The sequence below is a fragment of the Pagrus major genome, chromosome 4, assembly GCF_040436345.1.
Source record: "Pagrus major chromosome 4, Pma_NU_1.0".
Lineage (NCBI taxonomy): Eukaryota > Metazoa > Chordata > Actinopteri > Spariformes > Sparidae > Pagrus > Pagrus major.
In genome coordinates, this window is record NC_133218.1 from 38,866,715 (window position 1) to 38,891,320 (window position 24,606).

The window sequence follows — 24,606 nt, forward strand, 5'->3', positions numbered from 1 at the left end:
CGGACTAGTGAGCAGATGAGTCTTCGTGTTCGCTGTGAGGACGTTTAATGTCCCCGACAACCTCTGTAGTCTCATTTAGACACTTGTTAGCAACCGCTAAACGTTTTTAACACATGAAGAGCTTCATAATTAAACTGTGGACATTTAATGATGAGTTTATGTTGGAGAACAAAATGTGTGAATATGTCCAGCCTGTGGTAACCAAAAACCTTAGTTCACACATTTCCCTCCATGTGCAGGTGGTTCATAACGTCAGCTGTGTGAAGATGAAGGTGTCTCGTCACCACCTGAACATTCATGTTGCTGGAGTGTAAAGTCGTCTCAGGCTGAGTCAAAGGTCCAATACTGAGCTCTTTCACAGTTCAGACTTAAAACATAAACGATCCTTTATGAGCTGCACAGATAACCGCAGCAGGTGTGTGTGTGTGTGTGTGTGTGTGTGTGTGTGTGTGTGTGTGTGTGTGTGTGTGTGCGTGTGTGTGTCGCAGGTATTGATTATCTCTGTGATGAAGAGGGTGAGCAGGGCTGTAAAGTGGTGTAATCCACAGGAATGTGAGCTGGACTCTCAGAGGTGTGTTGGACTCACACACACACACAGACACACACACACACACACACCTTGTATTGCCACGGTAACACAATCAAAAGCTGTATATCATCAGAGATATGTGAAGAAAGAGCTGATTTATGAGCATTTTTTTGTTTTTTCCTGTAACAAACTGTTAAACACACACACACACATACACGTCAATATTGCCAACAGGGCCCTGCATCCCTCCACTATCTAAGAGGGGACCTCTGTTTCTGGTCATTTAAAAAACAAAAATAGACTCTGACTTGGATCCTTGCTTATTTTACTTGTTGTCTCATATTTATATTTGAAGTTGTGACCTTTTCTGAAGGGAGGAACAGCAGAGAGAGATTCAGTTCTTCAGTCAGCAACATCACATGAACCCAAACTGAGACGTCCACCTTAAATACAGAACGACTCGTCCTCTCACTGAACAGACGACTGACAGCAGAGTTCAACTGATGGAGACTGAAAACACACAGAATCACAATCATTGTGACTTTATTACATCAAAAGCAGAAAAAACGTACATTTACAGTATTTTGGATCATTTAATATATTTATTTCATTACAAACATTTCATAGATGTCATAAAACTTTGATTTTATTGTTTGTAAACGTTATAATCTGGACTAGAATTTAAAATAAAGTTTTTGGATCTGAACAACAAAACATGCAGTTATTGATTGATGTGTATTTGTGCCCATCCTCACACACACACACACACACACACAAATACACATTATTGCACAATATTGCTAACAGGGCACTACATCCCTCCACTATCTAAGAGGGGACCTCTGTTACTGGTCAGTTTGAAAAAACAAAAATAGAATAGAAAAGAAGAAAATAATTTTTTTTAAAGAAATTGCCAACAGTGTTGACATGTTGACAACATTTTTATGTTGACAACATTTTTAAAATAAAACACCTACAGAGCTCGTAGAACGGTACAGAATAAAAGTGTCTCGTTTCCTTAAAAAAATTATTATGAATGTGAAGAAATAATTTTAAAATTTTTGTCAGGTCAAAATTAATTGGTCTGTTTATCTCTCTGGTCACTGATCAACAGTCTTGGTAGTTGCCAGTTTGTGGGAACAAGGTTAACGTTAGCTAGTTAGTGTTAATAAAGTTAGCTAGTGCACAAACTGGCAACCACCTGAGGGGGCAGATGATGGGAACAACAGCGGTGTTGTGCCGTGAATGTGATGGAAGGAGGAGGTGGAGCTCCACATTTAGAGCCTGAATGTTTTCAATAGCACCTTTAAAGAAACAACATGGTGGATATTAGAGTTTTTCACCGTTCAGCTGCAACACAATATTGTTCGTCACCATCCAGCCGCCTCACTGTCTCCTCTTTCAGAACTTTCTCTGAGCCAAAACCGAGCCCCGTCCAATCCGGTGCAGCGCTGTGCACTCTGGGTGTTGTAGTTTTTCTGCCTTTTGAGTAGAAGTGAACACCACAGCCCCTTTACTCTGTTTTCTCTGCTCATGTAGCATCAGTTTGAAAATATTTCTCTTTCTACTGAAGAGAGAGACAGTTTTATTTAAGGACGTCTTTCCAGAGATGAAACACTTCTTTAACTTCTCTGTTCCACTGTCACACACACCTTCAGGGGTGATATCTTCAGTTCATCCACAGTGTTAAAGTATGGAAACACCCTCTCAGTGAAAGTGTGTGTGAAGGTGTGTAGGTGTGTGTTAGTATCAGGATCAGAGAACGACAGCTTTCCTCTGTTCCAGTCCAGATTCACTCTGATCCTCTGGAGCTTCTTCTGCACTACGAGAACAGTGAGGGGAGCTGATGCTGACTCCACTGAGTATTCACCTTCGTCTAACATTATTATCCAGAATCCAGACAGTTCGTCTCCCTTCCTCTGGACAGACTCTGCACACACACCCAGTTCCCAGTCTGTAGTGTCTCCAACCTCGACGTCCCAGCTGTGAGTCCCTGAGTCAAAGCCCTCAGAGCCCAGGACATTCCAGCAGTAATCAAACCTCTCTGGATTATCAGGAAGCTGCTGTCTCTCTCCTCGTCTCACACTGCTCAGATCTTCAGACAGGATGAGTTCTGGATGAGCAGTGTTTGGGTCCAGAACCACAGGAGTGTAGGAGACCATGTCCTTCATCTTGTTCCAGATGTTGAAGCTCAGGTTGCCCAGGTGTTTGGCCTGGTCTATCAGAGCTCCTGAGGGCAGCTGTGGATCCTCCAGCAGGGGGCGCTGCTGGACTCTTTCCACTGCAGCCTTGTAGTTGTGCAGGAATGAGACGTCTTCAGCTCTCAGCTCCTCCTCTGTGGCTCTGACTGTGTGTGAAAGAGCTGCTATCTCTCTGCTCAAAGCCTCCATCTTCTCCTTCATCATCTGACTCTTCTGCTCCTCTTCCTCCCTCAGTGCAGCCATCCTGGCCTCCTCTTCCTCTTCTAGAAACTGGTGAAGCTTCTTAAACTGCTGCTTAATCTGCCTCTCTGTGTGTCGGGCCTGGACCTTCATGTGTTCTGCTGTCTGATCAAACTTCACTTTAACTTCTTCAAAAACCTTTAACTTCTCCTTTAAAGGCTCCAGAGTTTCCTGAAGTTTCTTCTTGTGTTGTCGTGCAGCTTCATCGATGGGTCTGAATCTGTGGTTGGTGTGTTGTTCTGAGTCTCTGCAGACGACACACGCCGGCTGCTGATGGTCCAGACAGAAGAGTTTGAGTTTCTCAGAGTGCCGACTGCAGAGATCCTCTGAAGCTCTCTGATCTCTCTCCTGTAAGAAGGTCTCACACAGGTTCTTTAAAGCCAAGTTAGGAGGTAGTTGTTCCCTTGAAGATCTTCTCTTACAAACTGGACACTCCCTGATTTCTTTCTCTGCCCAGCAGCTCTGCAGACAGTCTTTACAGAAGTTGTGGCTACAGGACAGGATGACAGGATCTTTAAAGATGTCAAGGCAGACAGGACAGCAGAGATCGTCCTCTAATCTGGAAGCCATTTTGTCTGTGAGTGACGCTGGGAACACAGCAGACAGTACAGTCAGTCACAGCTCCACTTCCTCCTTCACTTCACTTAAGTTTACTTTCAGTTCTGGTTCTAGTCGGACTCACCTTCAGTGTGTGGAGCGTCTGCAGTGTTGTAGTTTCCTCCTCCTCTCTCCTGTAGATGAACTCACTCAGAGGACGTTGTTAGTTCAGTCTGAAGGTGAATCTGATCGTCTGTTTGTGGTTCTCTACTAAAACACACACACACATACTGACAACTGTTTCCTGGTTTGTCTCAGGTGAGTCAGATGAGGGCGGAGCTTTGTCAGACCTCTGCTGAATGCTGATTGGTTCACATGTGACTCAGGGGAGGGTTTCAGTCCAAAGTACTGATTCACTGCTGGAAATGTAATCTGATACACTTGTTGTTGTTGGAGGGGCTGTAGTCCATCAGAACCAGCGCCAGCACTGCCTGAACTGTACTGTTCTCTATTATATTATTACTTATATTAAAGATTCATCATTTTCTGAAACTTGTCAAGAGGAAATATTAACCTCAAAATATATTAACTCGATAATATCGTCACATTTATTTGGGCTCCAGTATCTTCATGTTCTGTTTGTTTTGTGTCCAGCCTCGATCCAAAAACACACAAAAAAAATGATTTTAAATGATTACAGTCTCTATGAAAGGATTCAGATTGAGCCACACTGAGATATTTAGATCACAATATTTGTTGATATATTTGTTGTGTTTATTTCAAACTAGAATTTGAAATAAAGTTTTTGGATCTGAACAACGAAACATGCAGTTATTAATTGATGTGTATTTGTGCCCATCCTCACACACACACACAGACACACACACACACACACACACACACACAGACACACACACACACACACACACACACACCTTTTGTTTCCATGGTAACACAATCAAAAGCTGTATATCATCAGAGATATGTGAAGAAAGAGCTGATTTATGAGCATTTTTTTTGTTTTTTCCTGTAACAAACTGTTAAACACACACATACATGTCAATATTACCAACAGGGTACTACGTTCCTCCACTATCTAAGAGGGGACCTCTGTTTCTGGTCATTTTGAAAAAACAAAAATAGACTCTGACTTGGATCCTTGTTGCATCTCTCAACCTCAAACATATCAACAAGTTGTCTAACAGATAATCTGAGCTGTAAATGTAACCAGAGCTGATGTTTGCTGCCTCCTGCAGGCTGCACAACTCATCACATCCAGGCAGCTTTCAAACATGTCTGGAGCTCACTGTCACTTCATTTATGTTTGTGGTTTCATTTATTCTATTGTCTTTATTCATTGTTTGCTTATTTTACTTGTTCTCTCATATTTATATTTGAAGTTTTGACCTTTTCTGAAGGGAGAAACAGCAGAGAGAGATTCAGTTCTTCAGTCAGCAACATTACATAAACCCAAACTGAGACGTCCACCTTAAATACAGAACGACTCGTCCTCTCACTGAACAGACGACTGACAGCAGAGTTCAACTGATGGAGACTGAAAACACACAGAATCACAATCATTGTGACTTTATTAATTCAAAAGCAGAAAAAAACGTACATTTACAGTATTTTGGATCATTTAATATATTTATTTCATTACAAACATTTCATATATGTCATAAAACTTTGATTTTATTGTTTGTAAACTTTATAATCTGGACTAGAATTTGAAAACAAGTTTTTGGATCTGGACAACGAAACATGCAGTTATTGATTGATGTGTATTTGTGCCCATCCTCACACACACACACACACACACACACACACACACACACATGCACATCAATATTGCCAACAGGGCACTACATCCCTCCACTATCTAAGAGGGGACCTCTGTTACTGGTCAGTTTGAAAAAACAAAAATAGAATAGAAAAACTTCTTTTAACATCATTCATCATTCAAGTCTCTTGAAAAGCTCGACAATAGAAACACAAAGCAAACTGTCAAACAAACCAAAAACAACAACAGAAAAATCAACATGTGTTTGTGAATAATGAGACAGCAGGAGGAGCAGCTGCAGCTTAACGGGTTGAATTCTGTGATTTTTAATTCAAACAACATGTTGATGACATTTTTTATGTTATGAATGTGAAGAAATATTTTTAAAATGTTTGTCAGGTCCAAATTAATTGTTCTGTTTACCTCTGTGGTCACTGATCAACAGTCTTGGTAGTTGCCAGCTTGTGGGAAAAAAGTTAGCTAGTGCACAAACTGGCAACCACCTGAGGGGGCAGATGATGGGAACAACAGCGGTGTTGTGCCGTGAATGTGATGGAAGGAGGAGATGGAGCTCAACATTTAGTGCCTGAATGTTCTCAATAACACCTTTAAAGAAACAAGATGGTGGATATTAGAGTTTTTCACCGTTCAGCTGCAACACAATATTGTTCGTCACCATCCAGCCGCCTCACTGTCTCCTCTTTCAGAACTTTCTGAGCCAAAACCGAGCCCCGTCCAATCCGGTGCAGCGCTGTGCATTCTGGGTGTTGTAGTTCTTCTACCTTTTGAGTAGAAATGAACACCACAGCCCTTTTACTCTGTTTTCTCTGCTCATGTAGCATCAGTTTGAAAATATTTGTCTTTCTACTGCAGAGAGACACAGTTTTATTTAAGGGCGTCTTTCCAGAGATGAAACACTTCTTTAACTGCTCTGTTCCACTGTCACACACACCTTCAGGGGTGATATCTTCAGTGGGAGTTTATCCACAGTGTTAATGACTGGAAACATCCTCTCAGTGAAAGTGTGTGTGAAGGTGTGTAGGTGTGTGTTAGTATCAGGATCAGAGAACGACAGCTTTCCTCTGTTCCAGTCCAGATTCACTCTGATCCTCTGGAGCTTCTTCTGCACTACGAGATCAGATTCTGGATCTGATGCTGACCACACTGAGTATTTACCTTTGTATAACTCTATTAACCATAATCCAGACAGTTCGTCTCCCTTCCTCTGGACAGACTCTGCTAACACACCCAGACACCAGTGTGTATTGTCTCCAACCTCGACGTCCCAGCTGTGAGTCCCTGAGTTAAAGCCCTCAGAGCCCAGGACAGACCTGTAATAATCAAGCCTCTCTGGATTATCAGGAAGCTGCTGTCTCTCTCCTCGTCTCACACTGCTCAGATCTTCAGACAGGATGAGTTTTGGATTTGCAGTGTTTGGGTCCAGAAGCACAGGAGTGTAGGAGACCATGTCCTTCATCTTGTTCCAGATGTTGAAGCTCAGGTTGCCCAGGTGTTTGGCCTGGTCTATCAGAGCTCCTGAGGGCAGCTGTGGATCCTCCAGCAGGAGGCGCTGCTGGACTCTTTCCTCTGCAGCCTTGTAGTTGTGCAGCAATGAGACGTCTTCAGCTCTCAGCTCCTCCTCTGTGGCTCTGACTGTGTGTGAAAGAGCTGCTATCTCTCTGCTCAGAGCCTCCATCTTCTCCTTCATCATCTGACTCTTCTGCTCCTCTTCCTCCCTCAGTGCAGCCATCCTGGCCTCCTCTTCCTCTTCTAGAAACTGGTGAAGCTTCTTAAACTGCTGCTTAATCTGCCTCTCTGTGTGTCGGGCCTGGACCTTCATGTGTTCTGCTCTCTGATCAAACTTCACTTTAACTTCTTCAAAAACCTTTAACTTCTTCTTTAAAGGCTCCAGAGTTTCCTGAAGTTTCTTCTTGTGTTGTCGTGCAGCTTCATCGATGGGTCTGAATCTGTGGTTGGTGTGTTGTTCTGAGTCTCTGCAGATGAGACACACCGGCTGCTGATGGTCCAGACAGAAGAGTTTGAGTTTCTCAGAGTGCAGACTGCAGAGATCCTCTGAAGCTCTCTGACCTCTCTCCTGTAAGAAGGTCTCACACAGGTTCTTTAAAGCCAAGTTAGGAGGGAGAATATTCTTTGAAGATCCTCTCTTACAAACTGGACACTCTCTGATTTCTTTCTCTGTCCAGCAGCTCTGCAGACAGTCTTTACAGAAGCTGTGGCTACATGACAGGATGACAGGATCTTTAAAGATGTCAAGGCAGACAGGACAGCAGAGATCCTCCTCTAATCTGGAAGCCATTTTGTCTCTGAGTGATGCTGTGAACACAGCAGACAGTACAGTCAGTCACAGCTCCACTTCCTCCTTCACTTCACTTAAGTTTACTTTGAGTTCTGGTTCTGGTCAGACTCACCTTCAGTGTGTGGAGCGTCTGTAGTGTTGTAGTTTCCTCCTCCTCTCTCCTGTAGATGAACTCACTCAGAGGACGTTGTTAGTTCAGTCTGAAGGTGAATCTGACCTCTGTGGTTCTGTACTAAAGAGACACACACACACACACACAGACACACACACACACTGACAAACTGTTTCCTGGTTTGTCTCAGGTGAGTCAGGTGAGGGCGGAGCTTTGTCAGACCTCTGCTGAATGCTGATTGGTTCACATGTGACTGAGGGGAGTGTTTCAGTCCAAAAGTCCAAAAAAAGTCCAAAGTACTGATTCACTGCTGGAAATGTAATCTGATACACTTGTTGTTGTTGGAGGGGCTGTAGTCCATCAGAACCAGCGCCAGCACTGCCTGAACTGTACTGTTCTCTATTATACTATTCCTTATATTAAAGGCTCATCATTTTCTGAAACTTGTCAAGAGGAAATATTAACCTCAAAATATATTAACTCGATAATATCGTCACATTTATTTGGCTCCAATATCTTCAGGTTCTGTTTGTTTTGTGTCCAGCCTCGATCCAAAAACATCTTACAAATGTTTATTTAACCTAACTAATTTTAAATGACTACAGTCTCTATGAAAGGATTCAGATTGAGCCACACTGAGATATTTATCACAATATTTGTTGTCTTGACAGACAGGAAGTGTAACAAATAAGTGGATTTACCAGGGTTATGGTAGCCGTTTACTACCGATCCAGTTTATTCACAACTATTAATTTCTGAACTGAAATGCATCAACTTCATCTTCACAACACTTCATCTACACACAACCACAACTGCATGACCTTAACTCTTTATCACTTGATCGAAATAAAAATAAAAACACAAAATATATTTCCCTCTTTCTGTCTTTGTGGAAACAAATGATTGTTTACATTTGTGAACAATTCAACACCGGACGGTCTTCAACTCAAAATGAAAGAAATCCTTCATCTGTCCTTTAATTGTCTTTGAAAAAAAATCTGTTCAGTGCTGGCCAGCAAAAAAAATAAGTCATATAGAGCTCTATATGTCAAGTGTGAGGTGAATTTGCTGGAAAATATCAGACGGGATCCAAGAGATGGCAGGCGGCAGCTGTCCTCCCAGTAGCCACAGGAAAAGCACAGTCACCTCTCCACTGACCACCGACTAGCAAGGAAACCTCCTAGCAAAGAAACATCATATCAAAAAATGAAATGAAGGCAGGCTAACACAGGGCACCGACGAGCAGGACACACATGTGAACCACACAGCAGCAACCATCCTCTGAGCCCGCGATCCCTGCCAGAAGCACCACACTATTGCTGTCGTAACGCTACCGTAATATGACACCGTCCCTAACCTTAAAGGGCACTACACAAAACAATATTAACAGAAACATCAGCTAACTAAAACTACAGCTGGGTTACATCCTCCCCCACTTAGAAGGTGACATCCCTGTCACTGCTTATGACTAGAGACTGCACTAACCTTGCAATTTGTTGCTGCAAGGACATTAAAAAGTTATACAACACGGTCTGCTGTGTGGGGGGACTGAAACTGTGGTGTTTACAATGGGCTTTGTTGCCAACTTGGTAGTCACTGTGGTAAGCTGGTGGTACCCTTCTTCTTTGAGGCCTAACCTGTAATGAGGCTGGACTAAGTACAGACTCAGTGTCTGACAAATCAGGCTGGTCAAAAGTGAACTTCAGGGGATTTTGAGAGTGAGCGGTACACTGCTCAGGGGCTTCAAGACTTATGCACTGAGGTCCCCAGTCCGCCTCTTCTTCCACAGGAGACAAGACCCCAGCAATATTCGCCTCATCAGTCACCTCAGAAACTTGTGACGGGATGGCCTGCACATCAGTATTTTCATGATCCGCTTCCAAGATTGTAGGTCAGAACCCACGGGGAAGGAGCATGTCACGATGCAGGACCTGTTCTCTGCCCTCTCCATCCTAAGGCTTGACCACATAGACAGGGATACTCTCATCTGGCTGTTTGACAACAACATGATCAGTGAACTCCCACTTGTCTGAGATTTTGTGCTTCTTTCTGAGACTCAGGTTCCTTACAAGGACCCTGTCCCCCACTTCCATAGGCAGAGCGGTCACTTTAGCATCCCAGTGCTGTTTGTTCAACAGCTACCTTTTCTCAGCATTTCTTGAAGCTAGCTCATTTGCATGTCTCAGTCTTTTCTTCAGTTCACGCACATATTGTGAGTGCATTTTGGGGTGTGGCCTTGAGGGCTGATGCCAAAACAGAGGTCAATGGGAAGACGCGGCTCTCTGCCGAACATGAGAAGAAATGGAGCTTCCCCAGTCACATCATTTCTTGTACAATTATACGCGTGTACTAGGGGCCTAACATATTTCCTCCATTCCTCCTTCTTTTCTCCTCCAGAGTTCCCAAGAGATCAAGAAGCGTTCTGTTGAATCATTCTTGTTACGATCAGGTTTAACAGTAAATAACAAGTCTTTAATGTTCAATGTGCAAAACAAGTCCAAGGGGGGAGGGGTGGTGCGTAGGATCCAAACGTGGCTCGTGAAGTCAACAGTGAGAGTGAGAGTGTCTTGATGTGGCGTCTGCCACGGGGTAATGGCGGTGCTGTGGCACGGCGCAGTGGGGTCCACTCTCTCGAGCGTACTCACACAGAGGGGAAACACAGGAGAGCAGGCAACCAGCAGGCAGGTCCACAGGCAGGCAGGGCAGAAACAAATGGGAGATCACAAGGCAAGCACAGCAATCTGAGGCGAGGTGGGAGAAACACAGAGGTATTAGCTACACAAGCTAACAACAGGACACAAAGGCGGCAGGAGGGCACAATGTAATAGTGGAGACAGATTTTAACTGGGAAACATGGAAGGTAGGGTGGATCTTCAAAGATGCAGAGAGCCTGAAGCGAACAGCAGAGGGATTCACAATGGTCTCCACTTCAAATAGACCAATGAATCTGGGAGAGAGTTTCTTAGAAGCCACACTGAGGGGAATGTCCTTCGCATTCAACCAAACCTTTTGTCCCGGTTTGTACTCTGGGGCAGGAGTACGCCGCCAGTCAGCCAACCTCCAGTTCTGGTCCTGGGTGCGCAGGAGAGCCACTCTGGTCTCCCTCCAGATTCTGCGGATCCTGCGAAGGTTGAGCTGGACCGATTGTATGGCGATCTCCTGCTCCTGGGAAGGGAACAGAGGTGGTAAGTAGCCTACCGAGGCTTCGAATGGTGTCATACCAGTAGCTGCTGATGTTAGGGAGTTGTGTGAGTACTCCACCCAGGCGAGATGAGTACTCCATGAGGCTGGGTTCCGAGCACATATGCAGCGAAGAGCGGTCTCCAGATCTTGGTTGGCTCTCTCTGTTTGGCCGTTGGACTGAGGGTGGTACCCCGATGACAAGCTCACCGTAGCACCCAGTGCCCAGCAAAACTCCTTCCAGACTTTTGATGTAAATTGGGGGCCTCTGTCTGACACGATGTCTGCTGGAATCCCATGGATCCGGAACACATGATCCACCAACAGTTCCACAGTTTCAGCAGCAGAGGGCAGTTTGGGAAAGGCCACAAAATGTACAGCTTTGGAAAAACGATCCACAATCGTTAGTATAGTGTCTTTACCTTGGGATGGTGGCAATCCGGTCACGAAATCCAAGGCAATGTGGGACCATGGACTGCCGGGCACTGGGAGCGGACGTAGGAGACCGGCAGGTGGCCGATGGGTCGCCTTCCCTCGGGCACACACAGTACAGGCCTTGACATACTCACGGGTGTCAGATGACATAGTTGGCCACCAGAAGTGGCGTTGTAGGAGAGTCAAGGTGCGGAAAGAACCAGGATGGCAGGCGAACCGGGATGTGTGAACCCACTGGAGGACCTGAGGGCGGACAGAGACAGGCACAAACATACGACCCTGGGGACCACCACCAGGATCTTGGTGAGAGTTCAAACGTTTAGCACTGTGAATGTAAGCCAAATTTTTAAGATCGGTCCATACCGTGAAAGGTGAGTCCGCCCCCTCCAGCCAATGTCTCCACTCCTCAAGCGCCAACTTTACCGCAAGCAGTTCCCGGTTTCCCACATCGTAGTTTTGCTCCACAGGTGACAGTTTCTCGGAAAAGAATGCACAGGGATGTAGCTTGTTGTCACCAGCGGCTCTTTGGGACAGCACTGCTGTCCCAAAGAGCCAATTTCTGATGCGTCGACCTCGACCACAAACTGGCAGGCAGGGTCTGGCTGAACCAGGACAGGGGCCGAGGAGAAGCATCTTTTCAGGTCCATGAAAGCCTCCTCAGCTGCAGGAGACCAGACAAAAGACACAGAAACAGATGTGAGTTGGGTTAACGGGGCAACTACCTGACTGTAGTTTCTGATGAAACACCGGTTTCGCGAAGCTCAGGAAGCTCTGGAGCTGTTTGCGTGACTTGGGTTGAGGCCAGTTTGTCACCGCCTGGACCTTAGCAGGATCTGTCCTCACCTGCCCGCTCTCCAGAATGTACCCCAGGAAGGAAACAGAAGTGACATGAAACTCACATTTCTCTCCTTTAACAAACAATTTATTCTCCCACAACCTCTGCAGAACCTGTCGCACATGCACAATGTGCTCCTCGAGGTTGTGGGAGAAAATCAAAATGTCATCAAGATATACGAACACAGAATGGTTTAGGAAGTCTCTCAATACAGCGTTAACCATAGCTTGGAATATGGCCGGTGCATTCGTTAATTCAAATGGCATAACAAGGTACTCGAAATGTCCCAGGGGTGTGTTGAATGCCGTTTTCCATTCATCTCCTTCTCTTATACACACCAGGTGGTAGGCGTTACGCAAGTCCAGCTTGGTGAAAAATTGTAGCGCCATGGAGGGGTTCAAAAGCAGAGTTAATGAGGGGTAATGAATATTTATTTTTAACTGTGATATTGTTCAAACCCCGAAAGTCAATGCAGGGTCTCAGGGTCTTATCTTTCTTGCCCACAAAAAAGAACCCAGCACCAAGAGGAGAAGAGGAAGGGCGTATGATACCTGAGTTCAGGGAGTCCGTTATGTAGGTCTCCATGCTTTCTCGCTCAGGAGCAGAGAGGTTGTAGAGCCTGCTGGTGGGAAGCGGGGCTCCAGGCAGCAGCTCAATGGCGCAGTCGTAAGGTCTGTGAGGTGGTAAAGATTGGGCCTGCTACTTGCTGAATACCTCAGCTGGGTCATGATACATAGGTGGTACAGAGGAGATATCAGGGGGTTCTGGTGGAGCAGCACTGGATTTACTTGAACATGGGGGAAGAGCAGACTTGAGACATGAGGAATGACAGAAAGAACTCCAACTAGTGATTCTACCGGCTGCCCAATCGATGACCGGATTATGTTTCTGGAGCCAGGGTAACCCGAGTACTAGAGGGGTGTGAGAAGATGACATGACATGAAAGGATATCTGTTCACGGTGATTACCAGCTAGCAACAGTGATAGTGTCTCAGTTTGATGTGTGATGTGAGCCAGTAAATCACCATTTAATGCGTTGACCACAAGGGGTGTATTAATGGTGAAGGATTTAATCTGGGATTGTTCAACAAACTGGGAATCTAGCAGGTTGGAGTCAGAGCCAGAATCAATGAGAGCCTCTAGTCTAAAGGTTTTACCATTTAGCAAAATACTAGCATCAATGTTGATGCGTTTACGGGGTAACATGGGAACCACAGTGCTACTCACCAGAACCCCGACTGCGACTGGTGAGGACTTGGGTTTAAACGTCGTGGGCAGGTGGCGAGTTGATGTCCAGGTAGTCCACAGTACATACACAGTCCTTCTTTGAAGCGCCGACTGCGCTCTGCTGGTGTTAGCCGGTTCCGACCCAACTGCATGGGTTCCTCTTGTCTTGTGGAAGCAACAGACTGGTTATTGTTTGCAGTTCGGGTTTCAAATGGCCCATGTGGAGCAGTAGGTGAAGCAGCAGTACCAGGGGAATATACAACCTGTGCTCTCTCTCTCTCTCTGCATCGCTCTCTTAGCCTATTGTCCACTTTAATGGCTAATGCAATTAGCTCCTGCAAACTTTTAGTCTCTGCCCTACCCACTAGACAGTCTTTCACAGCTTCATTCAGTCCTTTCAGAAAAATAGTCTGAAGTGCTCTGTCTCTAGGGTACGGAACACAATTGAGTAATTGGCCACGCTTAGAGAGCCCTGGCGCAAGCTCAACAGTCGGTTGCTAGCGTCGTGGCTGGTAATGGGAAGGTCGAAAACAGAAGTCATGTCGTTGGAAAATAGTTCAAAAGTGGCATTGGCACTGAGTGGGCTATGCCAAAAAGCCGTCCCCCAGGCCCCAGCCCTCCCCGTGAGCAAACCCAACACATAGGCAATTTTAGCTCGGTCAGTACTATAAGTCAATGGTTGTAATTAAAAAACTGGGGAACACTGGAAAAGGAAAGATTTACAGTCACCTAAGTTACCTTCGTAACGTTCATGGGCTGGAACGAACGGCTCACGGGGATGGAAGGCGCCCACTGGTACTGCTGGGGAGAGATTAGGCACAGGTGGGTTATTCATCTGGAGTTGATTCTCCACTCAAGAGAGGCTGGAGGTCAGATTGGCGAAGGAATCCATGATCCCACGCAGCGTCTGGTCATGATGTCCAAGCATAACTCTTTGGGAAGACACAGCGTGTCTCAGGTTCGCCACCTGTGAACCTGAGTCTGACACAGCTGGGTCCATGCTTAAGGCCAGATCGTTCTGTTACGATTTGTACGGAGTCTGGACCCAAATGCACGACTCAAACAACAGGTTTAACCCTCTAGGCGCCAGAGTTTATTTAGGAAAATATTCCGTTTGGATTGTAAGATTTCAAAAGGCTGTAGCTTGGAAGTGGTGAGAGATAAATCCATAGTGTAAATGAGAAAAATATTCATAATAACCTAAAGTTTGTGATGGGAGTAAATCATCTAATCATCATCTAATTTGCATATTGTGACGTCACCAGGTGACTGAAAGTAATTTTCAGTAAAACTGATTTTTAAACATATTTACACAGAAAAAAAATATTTATATTGTCATCTCATCCTCAAAATAAAGGAACAGGAGTTTGATTGGAGTAAATTTACTAATCTAAATTGTATGTCACCAGGTAAAATTCAGTAAAACGGAATTCTGAACATATTTACACAGTAGTAGGAGTAAATTTCCTAATCTAACTTGTAAAAAGAAAAGAAAACTCTCGCAGTGATCAGCGTGTGCTGCTTGTGTGACAGCGTGTGCAGCTGCAGCATCGTCAGTCACTCGTCTCTGACGAGCGATCGTCATCAGAGGGCAAATCATCCCCTTCTGAATCGCGATCAGCAAAGATCTGTGCAAGCACCTCATCCGCACTGTAAAGTCTTTTTGTTTTTTATTACAAAAATCGCTATCTGTCTCTCGATCTGTCCAGCACACTTCTGCCACCGCTCCGCGGCTCTCTCCTCTCCCACTCTGCCGTTTAGCCGCTGCCGCTCCGACAGCTGGTGTCGGGTTTCAAACTTTTTTTTCTCAGGTATTTTGCATAGAAACACTCCCCCAAATGACGTCAGGATTGAAGCTGAATCTATTGGCTATCTAGTGGTAGCAAGCATTAACAGCACAAGGCAGTAGATTTAAAGATATGGGCTGTTTTAATGAGCAATGTTGCCTGTGGCAATAATGCGACTTTGGCGCCTAGAGGGTTAACAGTAAATAATAAGTCTTTAATGTTCAATGTGCAAAACAAGTGCAAGGGGGGAGGGGTGATGCGTAGTCCCAGGATCCAAACGTGGCTCGTGAAGTCACCAGTGAGAGTGAGAGTGTCTTGATGTGGCGTCTGCCACGGGGTGATGGCGGTGCTGCGGCACGGCGCAGTGAGGTCCATCTCTCGAGCATACTCACACTGAGGGGAAACACAGGAGAGCAGGCAACCGGCAGGCAGGGCAGAAACAAACGGGAGATCACGAGGCAAGCACAGCAATCTGAGGCGAGGTGGAAGAGGACACAGGACACAAAGGCAAAAACACTGACGAGCCAGGATGCAAACAACCACGTAGACTGATTAAACGATCTGGTGATGAGTAGGAGGGAATCCAGAGGCTTTATAGAAGTGTTGATTACTGAAGTGGATTCACCTGGCGCTGCCTGTGGAAGGAGACCACGCCCACATGCACACACACACACAGAACAGACAGGGGGAGAGACACAGGAGGCCACGGTAACACAATCAAAAGCTGTATATAATCAGAGATATGTGAAGAAAGAGCTGATTTATGAGCATTTTTTTGTTTTTTCCTGTAACAAACTGTTAAACACACACACATACATGTCAATATTACCAACAGGGCCCTGCATCCCTCCACTATCTAAGAGGGGACCTCTGTTTCTGGTCATTTTGAAAAAACAAAAATAGACTCTGACTTGGATCCTTGTTGCATCTGTCAACCTCAAACATGTCAACAAGTTGTCTAACAGATAATTCTGAGCTGTAAATGTAACCAGAGCTGATGTTTGCTGCCTCCTGCAGGCTGCACAACTCATCACATCCAGGCAGCTTTCAAACATGTCTGGAGCTCACTGTCACTTCATTTATGTTTCTGGTTTCATTTATTCTATTGTCTTTATTCATTGTTTGCTTATTTTTCTTGTTCTCTCATATTTATATTTGAAGTTTTGACCTTTTCTGAAGGGAGAAACAGCAGAGAGAGATTCAGTTCTTCAGTCAGCAACATTACATGAACCCAAACTGAGACGTCCACCTTAAATACAGAACGACTCGTCCTCTCACTGAACAGACGACTGACAGCAGAGTTCAACTGATGGAGACTGAAAACACACAGAATCACAATCATTGTGACTTTATTAATTCAAAAGCAGAAAAAAACGTACATTTACAGTATTTTGGATAATTTAATATATTTATTTCATGACAAACATTTCATAGATGTCATAAAATTTTGATTTTATTGTTTGTAAACTTTATAATCTGGACTAGAATTTGAAAACAAGTTTTTGGATCTGGACAACGAAACATGCAGTTATTGATTTGTGCCCATCCTCACACACACACACACACACACACACATGCACATCAATATTGCCAACAGGGCACTACATCCCTCCACTATCTAAGAGGGGACCTCTGTTACTGGTCAGTTTGAAAAAACAAAAATAGAATAGAAAAACTTCTTTTAACATCATTCATCATTCAAGTCTCTTGAAAAGCTTGACAATAGACACACAAAGCAAACTGTCAAACAAACCAAAAACAACAACAGAAAAATCAACATGTGTTTGTGAATAATGAGACAGCAGGAGGAGCAGCTGCAGCTTAACGGGTTGAATTCTGTGATTTTTGATTCAAACAACATGTTGATGACATTTTTTATGTTATGAATGTGAAGAAATCATTTTAAAATGTTTGTCAGGTCCAAATGAATTGTTCTGTTTATCTCTGTGGTCACTGATCAACAGTCTTGGTAGTTGCCAGCTTGTGGGAAAAAAGTTAGCTAGTGCACAAACTGGCAACAACCTGAGGGGGCAGATGATGGGAACAACAGCGGTGTTGTGCCGTGAATGTGATGGAAGGAGGAGATGGAGCTCAACATTTACTGCCTGAATGTTCTCAATAACACATTTAAAGAAACAACATCGTGGATATTAGAGTTTTTCACCGTTCAGCTGCAACACAATATTGTTCGTCACCATCCAGCCGCCTCACTGTCTCCTCTTTCAGAACTTTCTCTGAGCCAAAACCAAGCCCCGTCCAATCCGGTGCAGCGCTGTGCACTCTGGGTGTTGTAGTTCTTCTACCTTTTGAGTAGAAATGAACACCACAGCCCTTTTACTCTGGTTTCTCTGCTCATGTAGCATCAGTTTAAAAAATATTTGTCTTTCTCCTGCAGAGAGACACAGTTTTATTTAAAGACGTCTTTCCAGAGATGAGATACTTCTTTAACTTCTCTGTTCCACTGTCACACACACCTTCAGTGGGGATATCTTCACTGGGAGTTTATCCACAGTGTTAATGACTGGAAACATCTTCTCAGTGAAAGTGTGTGTGAAGGTGTGTAGGTGTGTGTTAGTATCAGGATCAGAGAACGACAGCTTTCCTCTGTTCCAGTCCAGATTCACTCTGATCCTCTGGAGCTTCTTCTGCACTACGAGATCAGTGGATGCAGCTGATGCTGACCACACTGAGTATATACCTTTGTTTAACAATATTATCCATAATCCAGACTGTGTGTCTCCCTTCCTCTGAGCAGACTCTGCTAACACACCCAGACACCAGACTGTACTGTCTCCAACCTCGACGTCCCAGCTGTGAGTCCCTGAGTTAAAGCCCTCAGAGCCCAGGACAGACTGGTAATAATCAAACCTCTCTGGATTATCAGGAAGCTGCTGTCTCTCTCCTTGTCTCACCATGCTCAGATCTTCAGACAGGATGAGTTTTAGACCAGCAGTGTTTGGGTCCAGAAGCACAGGAGTGTAGGAGACCATGTCCTTCATCTTGTTCCAGATGTTGAAGCTCAGGTTGCCCAGGTGTTTGGCCTGGTCTATCAGAGCTCCTGAGGGCAGCTGTGGATCCTCCAGCAGGGGGCGCTGCTGGACTCTTTCCACTGCAGCCTTGTAGTTGTGCAGCAATGAGACGTCTTCAGCTCTCAGCTCCTCCTCTGTGGCTCTGACTGTGTGTGAAAGAGCTGCTATCTCTCTGCTCAGAGCCTCCATCTTCTCCTTCATCACCTGACTCTTCTGCTCCTCTTCCTCCCTCAGTGCAGCCATCCTGGCCTCCTCTTCCTCTTCTAGAAACTGGTGCAGCTTCTTAAACTGCTGCTTAATCTGCATCTCTGTGTGTCGGGCCTGGACCTTCATGTGTTCTGCTGTCTGATCAAACTTCACTTTAACGTCTTCAAAAACCTTTAACTTCTTCTTTAAGGGCTTCAGAGTTTCCTGAAGTTTCTTCTTGTGTTGTCGTGCAGCTTCATCGATGGGTCTGAATCTGTGGTAGATGTGTTGTTCTGAGTCTCTGCAGACGAGACACGCCGGCTGCTGATGGTCCAGACAGAAGAGCTTGAGTTTCTCAGAGTGCCGACTGCAGAGATCCTCTGAAGCTCTGTGACCTCTCTCCTGTAAGAAGGTCTCACACAGGTTCTTTAACACCAAGTTAGGATTTGCAATATCCATTGAAGATCTTCTCTTACAAACTGGACACTCCCTGATTTCTTTCTCTGTCCAGCAGCTCTGCAGACAGTCTTTACAGAAGTTGTGGCTACAGGACAGGATGACAGGATCTTTAAAGATGTCAAGGCAGACAGGACAGCAGAGATCCTCCTCTAATCTGGAAGCCATTTTGTCTGTGAGTGATGCTGGGAACACAGCAGACAGTACAGTCAGTCACAGCTCCACTTCCTCCTTCACTTCACTGAAGTTTACTTTGAGTTCTGGTTCTGGTCGGACTCACCTTCAGTGTGTGGAGCGTCTGCAGTGTTGTAGTTTCCTCCTCCTCTCTCCTGTAGATGAACTCACTCAGAGGACGTTGTTAGTTCAGTCTGAAGGTGAATCTGATCGTCTGTTTGTGGGTCTGTACTAAAGACACACACACACACACAGACACACACACACACTGACAAACTGTTTCCTGGTTTGTCTCAGGTGAGTCAGGTGAGGGCGGAGCTTTGTCAGACCTCTGCTGAATGCTGATTGGTTCACATGTGACTCAGGGGAGTGTTTCAGTCCAAAGTACTGATTCATTGGTGGAAATGTAATCTGATACACTTGTTGTTGTTGGAGGGGCTGTAGTCCATCAGAACCAGCGCCAGCACTGCCTGAACTGTACTGTTCTCTATTATATTATTACTTATAGTAAAGATTCATCATTTTCTGAAACTTGTCAAGAGGAAATATTAACCTCAAAATACATTAACTCGATAATATCGTCACATTTATTTGGGCTCCAATATCTTCATGTTCTGTTTGTTTTGTGTCCAGCCTCGATCCAAAAACATCTTACAAACGTTTATTTAACATAACTGATTTTAAATTATTACAGTCTCTATAAAAGGATTCAGATTGAGCCACACTGAGATATTTAGATCACAATATTTGTTGTGTTGACAGACAGGAAGCAGTGAAACAGGTATTTCTGTTGACCAGTTACTTTATCAGAGTCTGTTTTGTTCATTTGACTCATTTCATAGATGTAATAAAACTTTGATTTTATTGTTTGTAAACTTTATTTCAAACTAGAATTTGAAATAAAGTTTTTGGATCTGAACAACGAAACATGCAGTTATTAATTGATGTGTATTTGTGCCCATCCTCACACACACACACACACACACACAGACACACACACACACACACACACACCTTGTGTTTCCATGGTAACACAATCAAAAGCTGTATATCATCAGAGATATGTGAAGAAAGACCTGATTTATGAGCATTTTTTGTTTTTTCCTGTAACAAACTGTTAAACACACACACACACACACATGCACGTCAATATTACCAACAGGGCCCTGCATCCCTCCACTATCTAAGAGGGGACCTCTGTTTCTGCTCATTTAAAAAAAAAATTATATAGACTCTGACTTGGATCCTTGTTGCATCTGTCAACCTCAAACATGTCAACAAGTTGTCTAACAGATAATCTGAGCTGTAAATGTAACCAGAGCTGATGTTTGCTGCCTCCTGCAGGCTGCACAACTCATCACATCCAGGCAGCTTTCAAACATGTCTGGAGCTCACTGTCACTTCATTTATGTTTGTGGTTTCATTACTTCTATTGTCTTTATTCATTGTTTGCTTATTTTACATATTCTCTCATATTTATATTTTGACCTTTTCTGAAGGGAGGAACAGCAGAGAGAGATTCAGTTCTTCAGTCAGCAACATTACATGAACCCAAACTGAGACGTCCACCTTAAATACAGAACGACTCGTCCTCTCACTGAACAGATGACTGACAGCAGAGTTCAACTGATGGAGACTGAAAACACACAGAATCAGAATCATTGTGACTTTATTAATTCAAAAGCAGAAAAAAACGTACATTTACAGTATTTTGGAAGTCTCTTGAAAAGCTCGACAATAGAAACACAAAGCAAACTGTCAAACAAACCAAAAACAACAACACAAAAATCAACATGTGTTTGTGAATAACGAGACAGCAGGAGGAGCAGCTGAGGCTTAACGGGTTGAATTCTGTTGACATGTTGACAACATTTTTAAAATAAAACATCTACAGAGCTCGTAGAACGGTGCAGAATAAAAATCTCTCGTTTCCTTAAAAAAATTATTATGAATGTGAAGAAATAATTTTAAAATGTTTGTCAGGTACAAATTAATTGTTCTGTTTATCTCTGTGGTCACTGATCAACAGTCTTGGTAGTTGCCAGCTAGTGGGAAAAAAGTTAGCTAGTGCACAAACTGGCAACCACCTGAGGGGCAGATGATGGGAACAACAGCGGTGTTGTGACGTGGATGTGATGGAAGGAGACATTTAGTGCCTGAATGTTTTCAATAACAGCTTTAAAGAAACAACATGGTGGATATTAGAGTTTTTCACCGTTCAGCTGCAACACAATATTGTTTGTCACCATCCAGCCGCCTCACTGTCTCCTCTTTCAGAACTTTCTCTGAGCCAAAACCAAGCCCTGTCCAATCCGGTGCAGCGCTGTGCATTCTGGGTGTTGTAGTTTTTCTACCTTTTGAGTAGAAGTGAACACCACAGCCCTTTTACTCTGTTTTCTCTGCTCATGTAGCATCAGTTTGAAAATATTTGTCTTTCTACTGCAGAGAGAGACAGTTTTATTTAAGGACGTCTTTCCAGAGATGAAACACTTCTTTAACTGCTCTGTTCCACTGTCACACACACCTTCAGGGGTGATATCTTCAGTGGGAGATTATCCACAGTGCTAATGACTGGAAACATCCTCTCAGTGAAAGTGTGTGTGAAGGTGTGTAGGTGTGTGTTAGTATCAGGATCAGAGAACGACAGCTTTCCTCTGTTCCAGTCCAGATTCACTCTGATCCTCTGGAGCTTCTTCTTCACTACGAGATCAGATTCTGGATCTGATGCTGACCACACTGAGTATTTACCTTTGTATAACACTATTCTCCAGAATCCAGACAGTATGCTTCCCTTCCTCTGGACAGACTCTGCTAACACACCAAGTGACCAGACTGTACTGTCTCCAACCTCGACGTCCCAGCTGTGAGTCCCTGAGTTAAAACCCTCAGAGCCCAGGACAAACCAGTAATAATCAAACCTCTCTGGATTATCAGGAAGCTGCTGTCTCTCTCCTGCTGTCACACTGCTCAGATCTTCAGACAGGATGAGTTCTGGATGAGCAGTGTTTGGGTCCAGAACCACAGGAGTGTAGGAGACCATGTCCTTGATCTTGTTCCAGATGTTGAAGCTCAGGTTGCCCAGGTGTTTGGCCTGGTCTATCAGAGCTCCTGAGGGCAGCTGTGGATCCTCCAGCAGGGGGCGCTGCTGGACTCTCTTCACTGCAGCCTTGTAGTTGTGCAGGAATGAGACGTCTTCAGCTCTCAGCTCCTCCTCTGTGGCTCTGACTGTGTGTGAAAGAGCTGCTATCTCTCTGCTCAGAGCCTCCATCTTCTCCTTCATCATCTGACTCTTCTGCTCCTCTTCCTCCCTCAGTGCAGCCATCCTGGCCTCCTCTTCCTCTTCTAGAAACTGGTGCAGCTTCTTAAACTGCTCCTTAATCTGCCTCTCTGTGTGTCGGGCCTGGACCTTCATGCGTTCTGCTGTCTGATCAAACTTCACTTTAACTTCTTCAAAAACCTTTAACTTCTCCTTTAAAGGCTCCAGAGTTTCCTGAAGTTTCTTCTTGTGTTGTCGTGCAGCTTCATCGATGGGTCTGAATCTGTGGTTGGTGTGGTTTACTGAGTCTCTGCAGACGACACACACCGGCTGCTGATGGTCCAGACAGAAGAGTTTGAGTTTCTCAGAGTGCCGACTGCAGAGATCCTCTGAAGCTCTCTGACCTCTCTCCTGTAAGAAGGTCTCACACAGGTTCTTTAACGCCAAGTTAGGAGGGAGAATATTCTTTGAAGATCTTCTCTTACAAACTGGACACTCCCTGATTTCTTTCTCTGCCCAGCAGCTCTGCAGACAGTCTTTACAGAAGTTGTGGCTACATGACAGGATGACAGGATCTTTAAAGATGTCAAGGCAGACAGGACAGCAGAGATCCTCCTGTAATCTGGAAGCCATTTTGTCTCTGAGTGATGCTGGGAACACAGCAAACAGTACAGTCAGTCACAGCTCCACTTCCTCCTTCACTTCACTGAAGTTTACTTTGAGTTCTGGTTCTGGTCGGACTCACCTTCAGTGTGTGGAGCGTCTGCAGTGTTGTAGTTTCCTCCTCCTCTCTCCTGTAGATGAACTCACTCAGAAGACGTTGTTAGTTCAGTCTGAAGGTGAATCTGATCGTCTGTTTGTAGTTCTTTACTAAAGACACACACACACACACACACACACACACACACACACACACCGACAACTTTTTCCTGGTTTGTCTCAGGTGAGTCAGGTGAGGGCGGAGCTTTGTCAGACCTCTGCTGAATGCTGATTGGTTCACATGTGACTCAGGGGAGTGTTTCAGTCAATATCTGTTGTGTTGACAGACAGGAAGCAGTGAAACAGGTATTTCTGTTGACCCATTACTTTAACACGGAGTCTGTTTTGTTCACTTATTATTCATTTGACTCATTTCATAGATGTAATAAAACTTTGATTTTATTGTCTGCAGGGCCTGAAGTTAACTTTTTTGGTCACCAGCCACTGTGGCAGGTGGATTTTGAAATCCACCTGCCACAGTGTTTTTTTACCAGCTAAAATCTTTTGTGCCTAAAATAAAGGTGAACGACTCAGAAAATGCATAAGAATGGTTCTTGAACTTGTACAGAATACACATTAAAGTGCTGTCGAGTTATTAACCAACTTAATCTCATTAATGACTAGATCTACATAATGACTTACAACTGTATCTGACCTGGTGTGATAGGCAATCCTGACAGTGCATTTCTTCTGTTGTGACGTCGTAGACCAGCCAGTCGTGAACCTTGCCATCCCCGCTTACTTTCCACTTCGTATTAAAACTTCTTTTTTATTTATTTTTTTAATCGTCCTTCTTGTCCTCCTTTTGTTGGTCTGTTACAGCCGGCCTCTTCACGCCAGCAATATGCTGCCACATTTTGGTTTTAAAATCCAAGAAAATGGTGAGCCGGGGCTCTGCTTAACAACACACAACAACACACATAAGCCCTTTTTACATATAAAGGCGGCACATTTGCTCCAAGGTAAGGGTGGCAATCTGCCGCCTTGTCTTTCTAAAAGGGAGGCGTAATATTCCTCCTTTTCCAAAAGCCGCCACTGGGGGAGGCGTAAACACGTGACGTGACGTGAAGCACGAAGTTGGGCAGTGAACAGTGACACCCTTCAAAATAAGAGCTTGACATCGCACCCCATTGGATTTTAGAACTGGGTTCTTAGCGGGGGGCTTTTAATTTGAAAGTAGCTACCGTTCGTAGCTTGCCACTACACAACAAGCTGGCAGCAGCTACTAGCTGTTTGGTTGTGTCCGCTAGCTGTCAGCTACAGAGACCGAGGAGCGTCTCCCAGATCTCAGCGGCTTTCCAGTTGCTCATCTTGACAGCCGCGGATGAAGTGATGGACTGACTGCTGTGATCAGCTGTTTCCTGCTTTTAAAACTCTCCGGCTGTGGGTCGCACAACAGTGCAGGTCTTCGACACCTCCGCCCATCTCACGCAATTGCCAGCACATTGACGTCTCGGATTTAGATAGCAATGGAGGTGGAAATAAGTGTAGCTACCCTCCGAGGCGTCAAATTGGCGGACCAAAACAGACCACCAATTTGCCGCCTTCTGTCTAAATCCGCGGACG

At 44.6% G+C, this 24,606-nt stretch overlaps 3 protein-coding genes and 1 long non-coding RNA gene across 4 annotated transcripts; 1 reads left to right on the forward strand and 3 right to left on the reverse strand.

Annotated features, from left to right (window-relative positions):
• Positions 1–268: 268 nt before the first annotated feature.
• On the forward strand, positions 269–986 carry LOC140995129 (uncharacterized). Its single transcript, XR_012178757.1, has 3 exons — positions 269–337; positions 489–571; positions 885–986. It is a non-coding gene; the product is annotated as an uncharacterized lncRNA (long non-coding RNA).
• Positions 987–1,057: 71 nt separating this feature from the next.
• On the reverse strand, positions 1,058–3,767 carry LOC140995128 (nuclear factor 7, brain-like). Its single transcript, XM_073465061.1, has 2 exons — positions 3,653–3,767; positions 1,058–3,557 (listed from the first exon to the last, which is right to left on the reverse strand). The coding sequence occupies exon 2, from the start codon at positions 3,538–3,540 to the stop codon at positions 2,152–2,154; it is 1,389 nt and encodes a 462-aa protein (XP_073321162.1). The 5' UTR covers positions 3,541–3,557; positions 3,653–3,767; the 3' UTR covers positions 1,058–2,151.
• A 2,149-nt stretch (positions 3,768–5,916) lies between these two features.
• Positions 5,917–7,814, reverse strand: LOC140995127 (E3 ubiquitin-protein ligase TRIM39-like). Its single transcript, XM_073465060.1, has 2 exons — positions 7,717–7,814; positions 5,917–7,621 (listed from the first exon to the last, which is right to left on the reverse strand). Exon 2 carries the CDS (start codon positions 7,602–7,604, stop codon positions 6,210–6,212), a length of 1,395 nt encoding a protein of 464 aa, XP_073321161.1. The 5' UTR covers positions 7,605–7,621; positions 7,717–7,814; the 3' UTR covers positions 5,917–6,209.
• Positions 7,815–21,242: 13,428 nt separating this feature from the next.
• On the reverse strand, positions 21,243–23,115 carry LOC140994815 (nuclear factor 7, brain-like). The gene is made up of 2 exons (XM_073464605.1): positions 23,027–23,115; positions 21,243–22,931 (listed from the first exon to the last, which is right to left on the reverse strand). Exon 2 carries the CDS (start codon positions 22,912–22,914, stop codon positions 21,520–21,522), a length of 1,395 nt encoding a protein of 464 aa, XP_073320706.1. The 5' UTR covers positions 22,915–22,931; positions 23,027–23,115; the 3' UTR covers positions 21,243–21,519.
• Positions 23,116–24,606: the final 1,491 nt, after the last annotated feature.